A 14,299-nucleotide genomic window follows, 5' to 3' on the forward strand; every position below is an offset into this window, starting at 1 on the left:
CTTTAAATAATTTAAATTTTCTAATAGTCACATTTGAAAAAAAGAAGGAAACATAAATTATAGCATATTTAACCCAGTATAACCAAAATATTATTTCAACATGTCGTTAAGATAACAATTGTTAATGAGATAGTTTGTATTTTTGGCCCAGTCCTTTGAAGTCTCTGTAGGTGACCCACAGGAATGGCACTGGTCACATTCAAGTGCTCCGGTGCTGTCCTCCCAGCCAGCGCAGGAAGCGGCTGGGGTGGACGAGCAAGTGGATTTTGTTTGTTTTATAGACAAACGCCATTTGATAGAGTGTTCAAAGACAGCGTGACAAGGCAGTAAGAAGGAGCCATCTGTGCAAAACCTAGGGGAAGAGTGTCAGACTCTTCTGAGGGAGAAACCCTCACAGGGTCCTCAGACAAAATCAGGGCTGGAAAGGAGAGGGGTCCCGCTGACGGTAGCCTGGTGGACGAGGGTGGGGGGAGGCGTGGAGCGGCAGGTACAGGAACCGTAAGAGGCTTTTAGGCAAAGGAGACATAGCCGATCATTCATTATTCATTCACTTTTTTTTCAATTTTTTAAAAATTAAATTTTTTGGGGTGACATTGGTTAATAAAATTATACAGGTTTCATGATACACCATCGGTATATTGCATTGCGTGTGCTCACCACCCAACGTCAGATCTTCTTTCGCCACCATATATTTCACCCCCTTTTACCTTTTACTGCCCTCCGCCCCGCACCCCTCTGGGGACTACCATGCTATTGTCCATGTCCGTGAGTTTTTGTTTGTTTTCCTTGTTTGTTCATCTGTTGCTTTCAGTTTTATGTCCCACGTATGACTGAAATCATGTGGTTCTTGGCTTTTTCTGCTTGACTTAATTTCACTTAGCATGTTTAGGGTTGGATCAAGATGTGGTCCATATAGACAATGGAATATTACTCAGCCGTAAACAAAGATGAAATGCTGCCGTTTGAGACAACACGGGTGAATCTTGAGAGTATCATGCTAAGCAAAATGAGTCAGACATTCATGCACATTTTTAAAAGGTCACTTTGGTTGTAAATGGAAAAGGAATTTCAGGGAGAGAGGTGACTGGAAGCAGAGTGAAACCAGTTGAAACTGGTTACGAGCACCAGTGTGACGGAGGTGGATGTGTGAGGAGTCCTGGACTTGAGACACATTCTGAAGGGACAGCCAGTAAGATGTGTTGATAGATCAGCTTGGGCACAAGAGCTGGAAGCGGTGAGAGGAAAAGGACTCAAGGGCACCACCAGCTTTGAGGGCACAGCCAGGGCCGTTAGCTGCGGTGAGGAAGACTGAGGGAGGGCAGAGGCTGGGCGAGGAGTGGAAATCAAGGATGCCATTTTGGGCATGTTCAGTCTGAGATGCTTCTTAGACATCTCAGTACAGTAGCAATGTCAAATAGACCGTTGGATATAGACTTTAGAAACTTGAGGCTCACAAGCCTTAGGACCAGAAAGTGCATAGTTAGTAATACATTTTCTTCTGGATGACCATGAGGCATTATTAAAGTTGGCAGAGTATTTTTTTTTTCTTTTGGAGTCTTCCCTAGATTTAGATTTTTAAAATGTAGGTAGGAGTTTCGTTCATACATTTGGACTCCAGTTAGAACTTGGACGTCTTTGCGGTGTGCCCAGGCAAAGCCCAATTCATAACGTATCGTTAGCATTGCTGCTTTTTTGTGCCACTTGCTTTCTTATACCTTCATTATCTTTGTCCAGTGAGGTACTTCTTTATTGCTCGTTGAGCACCTTGTGAGGGGAGCAAGAGAAGGAGCATCGCAGGTTTGGAATCTGTTTTACTCCGCATCATTTCTGAACTCATTTCTTACATTCAGCTGTATAGAATAAGGCTTTTCCTCTGTGTTTTCTAATTTGATTTACAATAATATTTAGATTTGTGTTCTATTTATTTATAGGATGACATGTGTTTTCTATGACTAGGTAAATTCAATAGATATAAAAGAAAAAAGACACCACCCAGCAACATTTGGATGCTCTTGTTTCCAGTGTTGCACAGAAAAACAAGGGAACATCAAATTCATTACTATCACAGCTCCCGGAATTATGCTATTGATTGTGTGGGCACACAGTGTCTTCTACATTTAGAATTATCTGCCTGTGTTGTAGTTAATTCCAAGTGGGATATTTTGAACACGTTTGAGTAAAATCTTTAAAATCTTTAACCTTTATTCTGCCCTTTTTGTTTTTGTACATCTTGGCAGTACTATTCTGTGATGCTGAACATGTTTTAGACATTATTTATTAAGTTTACAAGGAACCATTCCATGGTGTAACATTCACTGCTATATCTCCTTTAGCATTCATCAGAAAACAGAAAAAGATCATTTTAAGAATGAATAACAAAAAAGGCTGAGTTTTACTGTGAACACTAAGCATGTTTATTTTTTTCTAAATTGAATGTCTTCACCTCCTCATATAACATCTCAACATGCAGGTTGCTTTCTTATGAATACTCTCCATTTTGTTTTTTGTTTACAGTACTGTATATAAAATGAGACAGAATACCCCATGTATGGCTCAGATAGTGAATGTTCACACACTTTATTCATTCCTTGTCACAGTGCTTAAGCTTTTTGTTTTCTTTTTACAGTTGACAATGAGTAAGTTTACAGAATGACTAAGATCCATCTCAAGCAAATCATTATACTGTAGTATAACAATGCTAAACAGAGCAGGCTGCTCTGTGCACAGGGTGCCCACCGTGGGTGACAGTGGAGCAAACTGTTAGCTCCCGAAAGGCAGGAATCAGGTGTGTCTTGGTCACTGTTATGGCCCAAGAACCAGGAAGAGTCCTGCTGCCTAATAGATGCTCCATAAAAACATCACTGACTCTTGAGAATTAGCTGGCCTCAGACCAACCCCAGATAAATTAAGTGTTGTTTCCTCCAATAAAACTTGCTTCTCATTAAAGAAAATGAATTGGTTTCGGGATTCTGTTTTCACTTAGTGTTTCACTACATGTATCTGAGAGCGGCAGAGGTAACGCATGGCCAACATCATCCCTGTCATCATAATCAGCCTGTGTTTGTTTTATTCCCATCCTGACGTATGAAAGGCTTAGAACTCAGACCCATTGCCCAGGGGTCGGTACAATGAAGAGTGGCTGGTGAGTCAGTGTCTGTGAACCCAAGAAACCACTGTCATAAGTGCACAGATAGAGGTGACAAAAAAAAAATGGGAAATGCTAGCAAGAAGTCCAGAACAACTTCAAATGCCCAAAATTTGTCTTAGTCCTCCAAATATTTTATATTCATAGTCCATATTTTTCTTTATTATTGTTCAAGTTCAAATCAAAAGTGTTCTCAAATCCAGTAGGTTCTCTGGTGAAGGCCCCATCTAAGGGCATTTGACAGTCCACAATTTGAAACACAAGGCAAATGACACCCCCAAGAAATGAAAAGACATGGTGAGGCTATAAAATATTGTTCGGTATTCTTTCATATTTGAACTTTAGAAGAAAATTAAGTTGCAGTTTGAGTCTAAGATGCCAAGAATCTCACCATCAGCAGGGCTCCAAGTAGGTCCATGAGCAAATTGCCTGTCCCTGTTGGGATCCTAAGTGTGCACTTTCTAAAATTTCAGTCGTCCTGCCGTGCCATCAGCAATATTGGCAGAAAACCTTAATGGCGAAGTCCTATTAAGGTCAGCAACAAGATGCCAGAATTCAAAAGACAAGGGAAAAAACACTTTTTAAAAATTGTTTATATTTGTCAGTGACTACTTTAATTTCCTTTTCCTCTCTAACCATTTTGAGAGAGGAAGATAGTCCCTTGAGACAGTGTTTCTCTCTCCTCTCTGCCACTCACGTCAGGATCTTGTAAGCTGTCACCTGCAATTCATAATAATTTCCTAATTCTCTCTCTAATTCCAGTTTATTCCATGCTCCATCATCAAGCCACCCTTTATACTCTACCAGAGTGATCTTGCCAAAGCTTGTATCTGACTATATCATTTCACCTCCTAAAATCCTCCCGAGGTCCCCTATGGCTTCTCATAGCCCAGAGCCCTTGGATGACCTCCAAGCCTAGGGTGGCCTGGCCCCAGCCCATTTCCCCCAGCTCAGCTCATGCCTCTGTCATGTGATCCTTGTGGATCCAAAGGAACCTTATCATTCCCTGAAACTGCCCTCCATTCACACCCTCATGCCTTTGTCCATGGTATTCCCATTGTCTGGGGTTATAATGTTTATAAGGTACTGTGAAAACTCTTGGGCATTTATAGCTTGATTTTATTTTCATTTAAGAACTGTTCAGTATAAATTGCAACCACAATACCAATCAATTTCCCTGGTCAACCAGGGTTGGTTGACTTTTATTATATCAGAAAGGTCAGATTCCAGAGGGACCTGTAACCAGTGCATTTACTGGCATCTTGATCAAAAAATAGCTGTGCCCATTAGCACATGATTGTCAGATGAGCTTTTATTGGTGTAATTAGTCATTAGTTGATTATCAGCTGTTAGATGATTACCCATCATGAAAATGAACTGGTAGTCAAGATATTTAGATCCCGTTAGATGAACAGATCATAGGAATACAGCACATACTATCTAAAACTTAGTTCAAAATGAATTATAGATCTAAATGTAAAACCCAAAGCTTTAGAACTTACAGAAAAAACATACAGAAAAATTTTAGTCACCTTAGTTAGGCAAAGATTCTTAAATCTAACACCCATAGTACTGCCCATAAAAAAAAATGATAAATTGAACTTCATCAAAATTTAAAACCATTCTTTGAAAGATACTATTAAGATGAGAAGAAAAGGGCCTCTTTCCCTCCCTGGCTGCTTGAAGACGGGGCGCCGTCATGAACGACACAGGAACTGTCCGGACCGACAGCCCGCCTCAGCGGAAACAGATCGTCACTGACGTCCTTCCCCCTGCACAGGCAACAGTACCTAGGCCAGAAATCCGGGAAAAACGAGCCGAAACGTATAAGAACGCACCGGATGTCACCTTTGCATTTGGGTTCAGAACCCATTTTGGCAGTGGCAGGGCAGTGGGCTTTGGCGCGATTTATGATTCCCGGGATGACGCAGAGGAAAATGAGCCCAAACCTAGACTTACAGGACACGGCCTGGGGGAGGGTACGGAGACCTCAGGGAAACAGCGAAAGGAACGCAGAGCAGGAGGAAGACGGCCGGGGGCTGCGGAGGCCAGCGCTGGCGCTGCCAGAGGAGGAGGGAAGGTTCTTCAGGGACCGTCTCTGTGGGGGGGGGGGGGGGGGGGGGCAGACTTTTCATGAGAGGATTGATAAACTCAGAACTTTTATGTGAAAGAAAAGTAAAAGACTGAGAGAAAATATTTGCAAAAATGCATATCCAATTAAAAACTTGCATCCAGAAAATATAAAGACCTTTCAGAATTTAGTAAGAAAGCAAACAACCTAATTTAAAAAAATATTAGGCAGATGATGTGAATGCAAAGATATATGGATAATAAGTAAGTCCATGAAAATATGCCCAACATCATCAGTCCTTAGGAAAATATCAATTAAAACCACAATGAGATATCATTACATATCTATATTAGAATGACTAAAAATTTTTTAACTGACAAACGCTTTTTGAGGGCACTATGCTAAGTGAAATAAGCCATAAAAAGAAAGACAAATAGTCATAGTCCTACTTATATGTGGAATCTAAATTTAAAAAAAGTCAAACTCATAGAAACAAGAGAGTAACTTGTAGCTGGGGGAGAGGAGGAAATAGGAAGCGACTGGTAAACGGTACAAACTTTTAAGTTAAAAGATGAATAAGGTCTCAGGATCTAATATCAACATGGTGACTATGGTTGACAACACTGTGTCATATAATTGAAATTTGCTACAAGAGTAGAACTTAAATGTTCTCACTAAACAAAGAATAGTTTTGTGAGGTGATGGATGTGTTAATTAACTAGACAGGGGGATCTTATCAGAATGTAAACCCATCTCGAAACACATTAAATATCTTACAATTTTATATGCCAATTATACCTTAATAGAGCTGAACTTTAAAAACCCTGACAGCACTAGGCGCTGGTGGAGGACACGGAGCAACTGGAACTCCTGCACATTGCTGGTCAGAGCGCAAAATTATATGGGTGCTTTGGAAACAGTTTGGCAGTTTCTTATAAAATTAAACGTGCACCCACCACAGGACCCCCAGTCCACTTTTAGGTATTTACCAAAGAGAAGTGAAAGCTTGTTCAGAAACCTGTGCATGAAGCAGCTTTATTCGTAATCACCCCAAACTTGAAACAACGCAGATGCGAACTGGTGAAGGGTGAAATTGTTGTACATCCATGTATGGGAGGGATGAGCAACATGGATTAACCTTCAAACACTTAGGCAGAACGAAAGAAGCCAATATCCAGAGTGACGTTCACAAATGATTCCATTTATGTGGCATGCAAAAGAGATGAAATTGTGGGACAGAAAACACATCCGTGGCTGCAGGAGTCTGGGGTATGAGTAGAGGTTGACTGCAAAGAGGACAAGGAAATTCTCTGACTTGACTATGGTGATGTTCATACAACTGGATGCATTTGTCAAAAATCATAGAACGTTACTCTAAATAGGGGGAATTTTCCTGTTTGTAAGTTATCTCTCAATAAACCTGACTTTAAAAAAGGAAGACGACAGTTAAGCATGTACTTGCATCATTCGGGATAATACCTGAGGCTTTTGCAGGGCCGTGCACGATTTTTAACAAATTCATGGATGTTCAGTGTTTTATTTAAGTAATAGATTAACATTAAATATGCTAATCATGTTGATGGCCAAACCCTATGTGACACATAGTGACAACTTAAGTTGCCCTTCCCTCACTCCGAACCCTATGTGACACACTCTCTATGTAGTGGCTCCTCAGGTGTTGTTATCATTCCCATCGCATGGGTAAGGAGGCTGAGACAGAGAGAAAATAACTTCCCTGAAGTCACACAGGGAATAAATGGAATCAGGAATTGAAAGCAATGTAGTCTTATTATCAGGCTTACACATGTAAGACCTGTGACTTTTGCCTCTCACTTTCATGACAACAATGTCCATTGGGAGATGCGATGCTCTTCACACTGTGCCCACAGTCCTGTCACTGAAGAGAATTCCGGGGCTCATCTATTTCTCACCCACGACATAGGGATTAAATAAGCAAGGACCAGAGAAGCTGACTTGCTCAAGGTCACTTAGCTGTTCAGTGGCATAATTGCAGTGGCTTTCCGGTGAAAAAGGGAGGGGTCCATAGAGAAACAGGGCCACTGCTTCTTTAACGGTCACTATTTTCATCAGAAAGACTGACTGCTAATTGCTCCGCCGACTCTCGCCGTCTTTTTCAGGGTTCACTGTTTCCACTATCTCATCCCTCTTGCGAAAGAGGGAAACTATGCCATCGTTGCTAACGTGGAAAGCATGGATTATGACCCTCTGGTGGTCAAGCTCAACAAAGACATCAGTGCCATCGAAGAGGCCATGAGTGCCAGCCTCCAGCAGCACAAGTTCCAGTACATATTTGAAGGTCGGTCCCGGAGCCCCTGTCCCTGGGAGTTTGGGAGGAGGGAAGGACGAAGGGTCTCCTGGTTTTTCTATATCATTGAAGTTCAAAACTTGAAGAAAGAGGTTCTTGGGACTTTTATTTCTTTTTTGATGAAAGCTGCAATACCTGGTGTCTCTGGGTATGGCTAGGTCGACAACAATATGGCTGCCATCTGCTCCCATTTGATAAGGAGATTTAATCCAAGATAAGGCAGATGGCAGGCCGGCTGCCTCCCCGACATACCACTCATGAGAGTTGGATAAATGGGTGGAAGGCCACGAATTAACTCAAAAGGAACTCATAAAAGAAAAAGGCACACACACACACACACACACACACACACGATGAGGAGAGAACCCTGAAAAATCCCTCATTGGCTAAACTTGTTACCAAAAGGGGAAGTTTTCTCTCTGAGAATGTGTTATTGATGGAAAACAACAGAAACCTCTGATTGGCAATGATTTTAGGAAGGCTGCGTCTGAAAATGCCTCTAGGGCAGGCAGGGAAGGATATAAGAGATGGTACCGTCTAAGGCGGTTGCCTTGCACATTGGAAAAACACAATCACAGCCGAGTAATTTTCATGCTGAATTCCTTCCTAGGACCTCCTTTTAGGATTTCAAATTCTATTCCCTCTTTTTTGGCTTCTTTGTATGTAGATCTAGGTGTTAAAAGTATCCAGGGTGTCTCATAAAATGAAACCGGTGTTATTTAGAGCAAATAAGAAGGTACATTGTCCAAGGATTGTAGCAACCAGAAAACAGGAAAGTGATGAGGCGTGGCCATTGATTTCTTTATGAAACAGTTTTGTTCTAGCAAATTTGGACCCCAAAAATCCAATTTTTTTTTTTTTTTGTTAAATTGTGTCACAAAGATGGAGATGTATTCTGAAGGGAAATGTCCCTAAAAGACTTTAGCCAAAAGCACAAGTGATTAAAAGGCAGGGGCTGTCAGTGAGCCCAGGGCCCTGAGAACTTGGGGGCAGCAGTAACGCCCTGGGGCTTGAAGCGGCACTGCCCGTCTGAGAACGCGCTTCTCCCCGGCTACACAGTCTCCTCCTCGTCCTCCTCACTGTGGCTCTTCCAGGCCCGACACTCACAGCTCCTGGATTTTCCTCTCATTCTGCACACACATTTATTCACAGGTAATCCTGCTGAGAGACCACATCTTGAAATACAGGCATAGCCCTTTGACTTAGAATAGGTTTTAACTAGGAAATCTAGTTAAGCCTAGAAGTTTCCGGCTTCGTGTTTAAAAAGCCTGTTACTTCTCTGTGATATAATTTTCTAAATTCACAAGGTATAATACTGAGTTTCCCAAGGTGGGGGAGGACGCAACAGGGTCTTGACCTTCCTTGGAGTGGCAGGGAGGAGCACTTCAGCGCAGACGTCGTGTAGAATTGCTGGAATGTAGTGATTACATAAAGCAGACCAACTCCTAATTGGTTTTATTATTCATTATTATTCTAATTTATTACATAAATTTATTTGTGTAATATATTTATTAGTATTTACTGTTCTTTACAATCCTCCCCGCCATTCATTATTCTAATTTATTACATAAATTTATTTGTGTAATATATTTATTAGTATTTACTGTTCTTTACAACCCTCCCCGCCCCCGCCACTGCCTGTACTTAGGGCCTACTGCAGGTGGCAGAATGAGTTATACTTGAAGCTTGGGCTCAGAAGTATCAGCGGAAAGCTGACCTACAGAGATTTTTCACATAAGTGATTTGTGTGGTGTTAAATGTAAAATCCATGTTGTTACTTCACTCTCAAGTAGTGGCACATACAAGTGAGTTTGTGGTCTTGCAGCAATGGCGGTGAGTGTAGCAGAGGCAAGAGAAAGCACAGCCTCCATCCTCATCCCTTGAGGGAAAACTCATTTTGAAGACGGGGCAGCCTTGAAACCTGAAGCCACGCCCTGAGCTCTGATCTGAACCAGTCACCATGGAGGGACCATGACTTTAGAAGAGGAAAATAACAAATACAGTAGACCACTTGCAACTAGTCAGAGTTGCGTTCAAGTTCTGGGGGAAACAGCCTGCTAGAGTCCAACTTGGAAAAGATAAGGGAAAAAGAAGAAAGAAAGATCATTTAGTTCCAAGTGTTTAGCATTCATATATCTAGCTTTGTAAAATGGTGATCCACCCATGCCCCGGGTGGTTCTGAACCGGCTTCTCATGTAATTGATGTCCAGACTTGGACCTCTAGTTTATTATGTACCGGCCTCTCTTTGGTCAGCTTCATGACCTCGCGGTAGTGCTGTGGAGACGAGGACAGATTGCTTACAAGACCCTAGAAGTGTCCGTAGGTATCTTGTAGGAACTCAGCAGGTAATGCATGACCTACTTTTCTTTCGCACTTTGTTCCTGCCTCCAATCTCTCCAGTTGCCACTTGAGAAACATCCTCCATTGTCAACATTGAGGTGTGTTAGTGACAATAGCCCGATTTCTTACTGATTTACTTTTGCTTACGTAGGTTCCCAATCCACTTTTGAGCTAAAGTATGCTCCTATCTGTTCAGTGGGAGGAAGAGGAGGCCAAATCCATAGACCACTGTATTCACATGGGTTCTTCTCCTCTCCCAAAATATCTGTACAGGACAAAGAGCTCCTGTGCACTTCAGTGGTTTATAAAACCGGGCACGTTCCCTAAGCCCTGGCACAATAATGGCCTCAGGTGTATGTGGCGGTGCTGGAGCTATGGGCTTGCCAGGTTTTGTTGCCAGCAGAAAGGCTCCCCATCTGCGATTCTAGGGCCGTATACAGATCCTCCATCGTCATTGTGGTGCCCGCTGAGGCCGCCATTGGAGATGTGTATTCTTGGGTCATTGAAACTGGTGGAGGATTAAAAGAGAAATCCCATGTGTCAGTTCGTGCAAGGCGGCCCTAATCTGTCCTCTCCTGTCTCTCCACCGCCGTGTGCCGGCCCCTCAGGCCTAGGACATCTGATCTCCTGCATCCTCATCAATGGTGCCCAGTACTTCAGGCGCATCAGTGAGTCTGGCATCAAGAAAATGTGCAGGAACATTTTTGTTCTTCAGCAGAATTTGACCAACATCACCATGTCGCGGGAAGCAGACCTGGACTTTGCAAGGTAAGCGGGAAGATTGGGCTCAGCTCCTTATACCAAAGCCAAGACCTCATTGGCTGTGAAGTCATTTTTTAAAGGAGATTATTGGTTCTTAAAAGTGAGTTTCAGAAGAAAAACAAGAGATGGATGTTAATTACACTTACTGTGGTAATTATTTTGCAGTATGTACTTATATCAAATCATTATGTTGTAAAACTGAAACTAATGTAATGTTATATGTCAATTATATCTCAATTTTTAAAAATCAAGAGATATTAAATAGATGTTTTTCAGTCATAGAGAAGGTAATTCTATAGAATTCTGTTGGATGCTTAACATCCATTAGACAGGTAATTTTTCCTATTGTCTAACTGAAGTTTTTTACAAAAAAACTTTACTGTTTTTCTGGTTATAAAAGTAATATATGTTAATTGCATAATATATGTAATATAAAATGCAAAGAAGAATATAAACATTACTCATAAACTTTTAATCTGGTAATTATATTTGGTGTACTTTCTCCTGGTATTTGTGTACAGGTAAGTTTTCAATACATGTGCATACATATGATTTATCTTTTTACAAAGATAAAACTATGCTAATGGAGTCTTATATTCATTTAACTGTATTTTCTGATATTAATAAACTCTTGAAAGCATGATTTTTCCCATATCTATTAATATTCCTTGAAAATATTACTTTTAATGCCTGAAAATATTACTTTTAATTCCATGGTGTAAGTGAACCATGATTTATTAATCATTTGCAAATTTGTAAACATTCGGATTTTCCCATTTTTTTCTGTCATTATAAATAACAGGTATTGAATGTATTTTTACATGAATCTATTTCTTCATCTCTTCTATCTTGTCCCCACTGACACCCTCTCTTGTTGCCTCGCGGGGGGAGGGGTTCCCAATCATGGCCCCTGCTCTCTCTCCGTGTAATTGAAGCTCCTTTTAAATAGCACTGTCTCTTTTCTACGTTTGCTGATCGCGGTGTTTAATGTTTCTTTATAATGTGCCTGTTCAAATTTGAAAGTTAATTTTATTCTCTCTTTATGTGGTCTCAACACTATTTATACCTTCCTTCAATCATCAGACCTTTGGTGTTCTAATGAAAGCATGACCAGTTTTGAAGAGGATGGATGATGATTATGGCATGTCAGTGCTAAGCTTATATCCAGGTGGATCATTCCACACGCTCCTTTATGGCCAGGAAGTCATTTGTTTTTAATAATCCAGAATGTTCCTGCCTAATACAGGAATACTTCTGTGTCTCTCTGCCTGATATTTTGATTCCTTAAGAAGTTCAAGAAAATTTGAAACAATTCTTGAGATGCTTAAGGGAATGACAAAGTATTATATCACTTTGACAATGATTAAGACACATGCTAGGAATCTTGCTTTGGAACCATATAACAATATATCTTTACGTTTAACCTTTCTTCTCCAATTTGCCATTCCATTTGTTCCATTGCTACCCGGTTCCTCTGCTTCTCTGTCTTGCTTCCCTGTCTTACTTTTCCCTGTGTGCGTGTGTGTGCGTGTTCATTAAGTTCCCTATTTTAGGCTAAATTTGGTGGAAAGCCTTCCTTGCTCAGATTAGAGAAACCAGGTGTGACTGAATGCTGCGTTTATTTGGTCGGTCTTCTGGGGAATGATCTCATTATTGAATTAGTCTCATAATAACATTGACAAGGGAAACATAAGAACATGGAGGCCTGAGGGATAGAGGGAAGCATTACTAATTCTCTGAGGAATATAATTTTCTAAATTCAATCATCCTTTTTAAATGATTTTTTTTATTTAGCTGAATTAAGTAAATTAACACAGTTTTTGGCAGACGGTATGGGTCTCGAAAACATACTAGAAAAAACTGGCATCTGAATAATGAAATGCCGACTGGGCAGCTCCGAGGTTGGCGTTGGTGGGCTGAGTGCCAGCGAAGCGTTTCTTCAGGAAATAACTGCACGGCAACCGAGTCATGCCTTTCACAGCAGGTTGGGTGAATGATGTCCAAGGAAGTGGGCATGAGCCAAAATGTGACCATTTGGGACAAGTTCTGTTCCTGTTATTCTTTACTCTTAATGGATCCTGAAACAGGCTAGCTTAAACATACAGCATGGGTGAATCTGGCCTTCTGATCCTGGTTCCAAAGATATCTCCTCTCTACACTGTGAGCCCCAAAAGGCCAGACTGTCCTGTCTGTCTTCTCAGTGCTGGACCAGAGTAAGGGCCCCTCATTGGTGTTGGATGAATGAGTAGGTACCACATTAAGGCTTCTTTTGTGTTGGTGAAGGGCTTGGGTAATGACAAAGTTCAGTTTTATCTTGAATGCCCTGAAAGTGTTTAATCAGCTGACACGAGTCAGTTTCCTTCTAGGTTTACAAGAAACCAGGCATCCCCCTTGCAGACCTCTCTCTGTAGAGCTGAAAGTGTCGCAGAAAGGAGAATGTTTCCCTGCTCTTCATAGTCCCTTTCCCTCATTTTCCCTTGCTCTCATACATAAGCACATACACAGACACACTTTATAGCCTTATCTCGTTTCCGTTCCTGTTTTTGGTAGGGATGGGTTTTGTGAAATGGGCTCCATCAATTCTACTGAGCTGTAAGCTATGTAACATAAAATATAACAGCAATAGCAAAATAGCCAGAAATAATAGACTGGAGCTGTGTGCCTCAGCATTCCTTAAGCAATGTCTAATCAAGCATGGGCAGCATCTGTATTTCCAGCAAATCTCTATAGGAATGTTATCTTCTAACACAGTAATTAATCACTAGTTGCCATGTGTCAGAAAACTTACTTAACAAGAAGTTGCAAGGCTCTTGTAGATTTTCACTTCCGTAGCCTCCCTGCTCATGGTATTGTTGCCTATCGCTTTTTCTACCCACCTGCGCTCCAACTGATCTCTCATAAGGGGATAACTCTTGCATGAGTAAAGAATCAAGATGACCTATATGATCACCAGAATTACAAAGAGACCATGTCCCAGTGGTAATGATCTCTGCTTCAGTTCTGACCCTTTTAACTCCACTGCTTATTTTCAAACTCGCAAAGATGCTTTGTCCTGGAAGGTCACTGCAGATTAACTGAAGAGTGGAAGGGCTTTATGACTGTGCTTTTCATTGCCTTCATCAGAGGTCCTCTTACCCTGAGCTGGCATGCTCATTTGAGGACAGAGCTAAAGGAAGAGTGGGAGCAAGCCATGCGGATATCTAGGGGAAGAACATACCAAGAGAAGGAAGCTAAGAGCCAAACCCAGAGGGAGGAAGGAGTATGTGTGGCAATTAAAAAACAGCAGGAAGGCCAGTGTGGCTGAAGTGAATGAACAAGGCGAAGTGTAAGAGCTGGGGTTAGAGGTTTAATCTAAGAGGGTGAGGCCTGCAGACTATTAAAATGACATGTTGGCTTTTACTTTGAGTGAGGTAGGAAGCTTTGGGAACGGAAGAATGCCATAGCCTGACTTACTCTCGAAAAGAATCACTGTGGCTGCCATGTTGACAATACATGATTGGAAGGAGGAGGTTGCAGGCAAGGGCAAAAGCAGATGAAACTGTTAGAAAACTGTGGCGGGAATCTAAGTGAAAGATGGCGGTGATTCACAACGAGATGGTAGCAGGTGGAGAGGATGAGAGGCGGTCAGATTAGGATACATATTTTTTTCCTTAT

At 41.4% G+C, this 14,299-nt stretch overlaps 1 protein-coding gene across 1 annotated transcript in view; it reads left to right on the forward strand.

Moving 5' to 3' along the window:
• The window catches only part of EXOC4 (exocyst complex component 4), a 675,497-nt gene that overhangs the window by 615,352 nt on the left and 45,846 nt on the right, over positions 1 to 14,299 (forward strand). The window contains exons 16-17 of the mRNA XM_054564275.1: positions 7,355 to 7,533; positions 10,492 to 10,651. Coding sequence (XP_054420250.1) covers positions 7,355 to 7,533; positions 10,492 to 10,651 — 339 coding nt within the window. The remainder of the gene's footprint in view (positions 1 to 7,354; positions 7,534 to 10,491; positions 10,652 to 14,299) is intronic.

This window comes from Pteronotus mesoamericanus, unplaced genomic scaffold (genome assembly GCF_021234165.1).
Source record: "Pteronotus mesoamericanus isolate MK-2021 breed Mesoamerican mustached bat unplaced genomic scaffold, CSHL_Meso_final scaffold_85, whole genome shotgun sequence".
Taxonomy (NCBI): domain Eukaryota; kingdom Metazoa; phylum Chordata; class Mammalia; order Chiroptera; family Mormoopidae; genus Pteronotus; species Pteronotus mesoamericanus.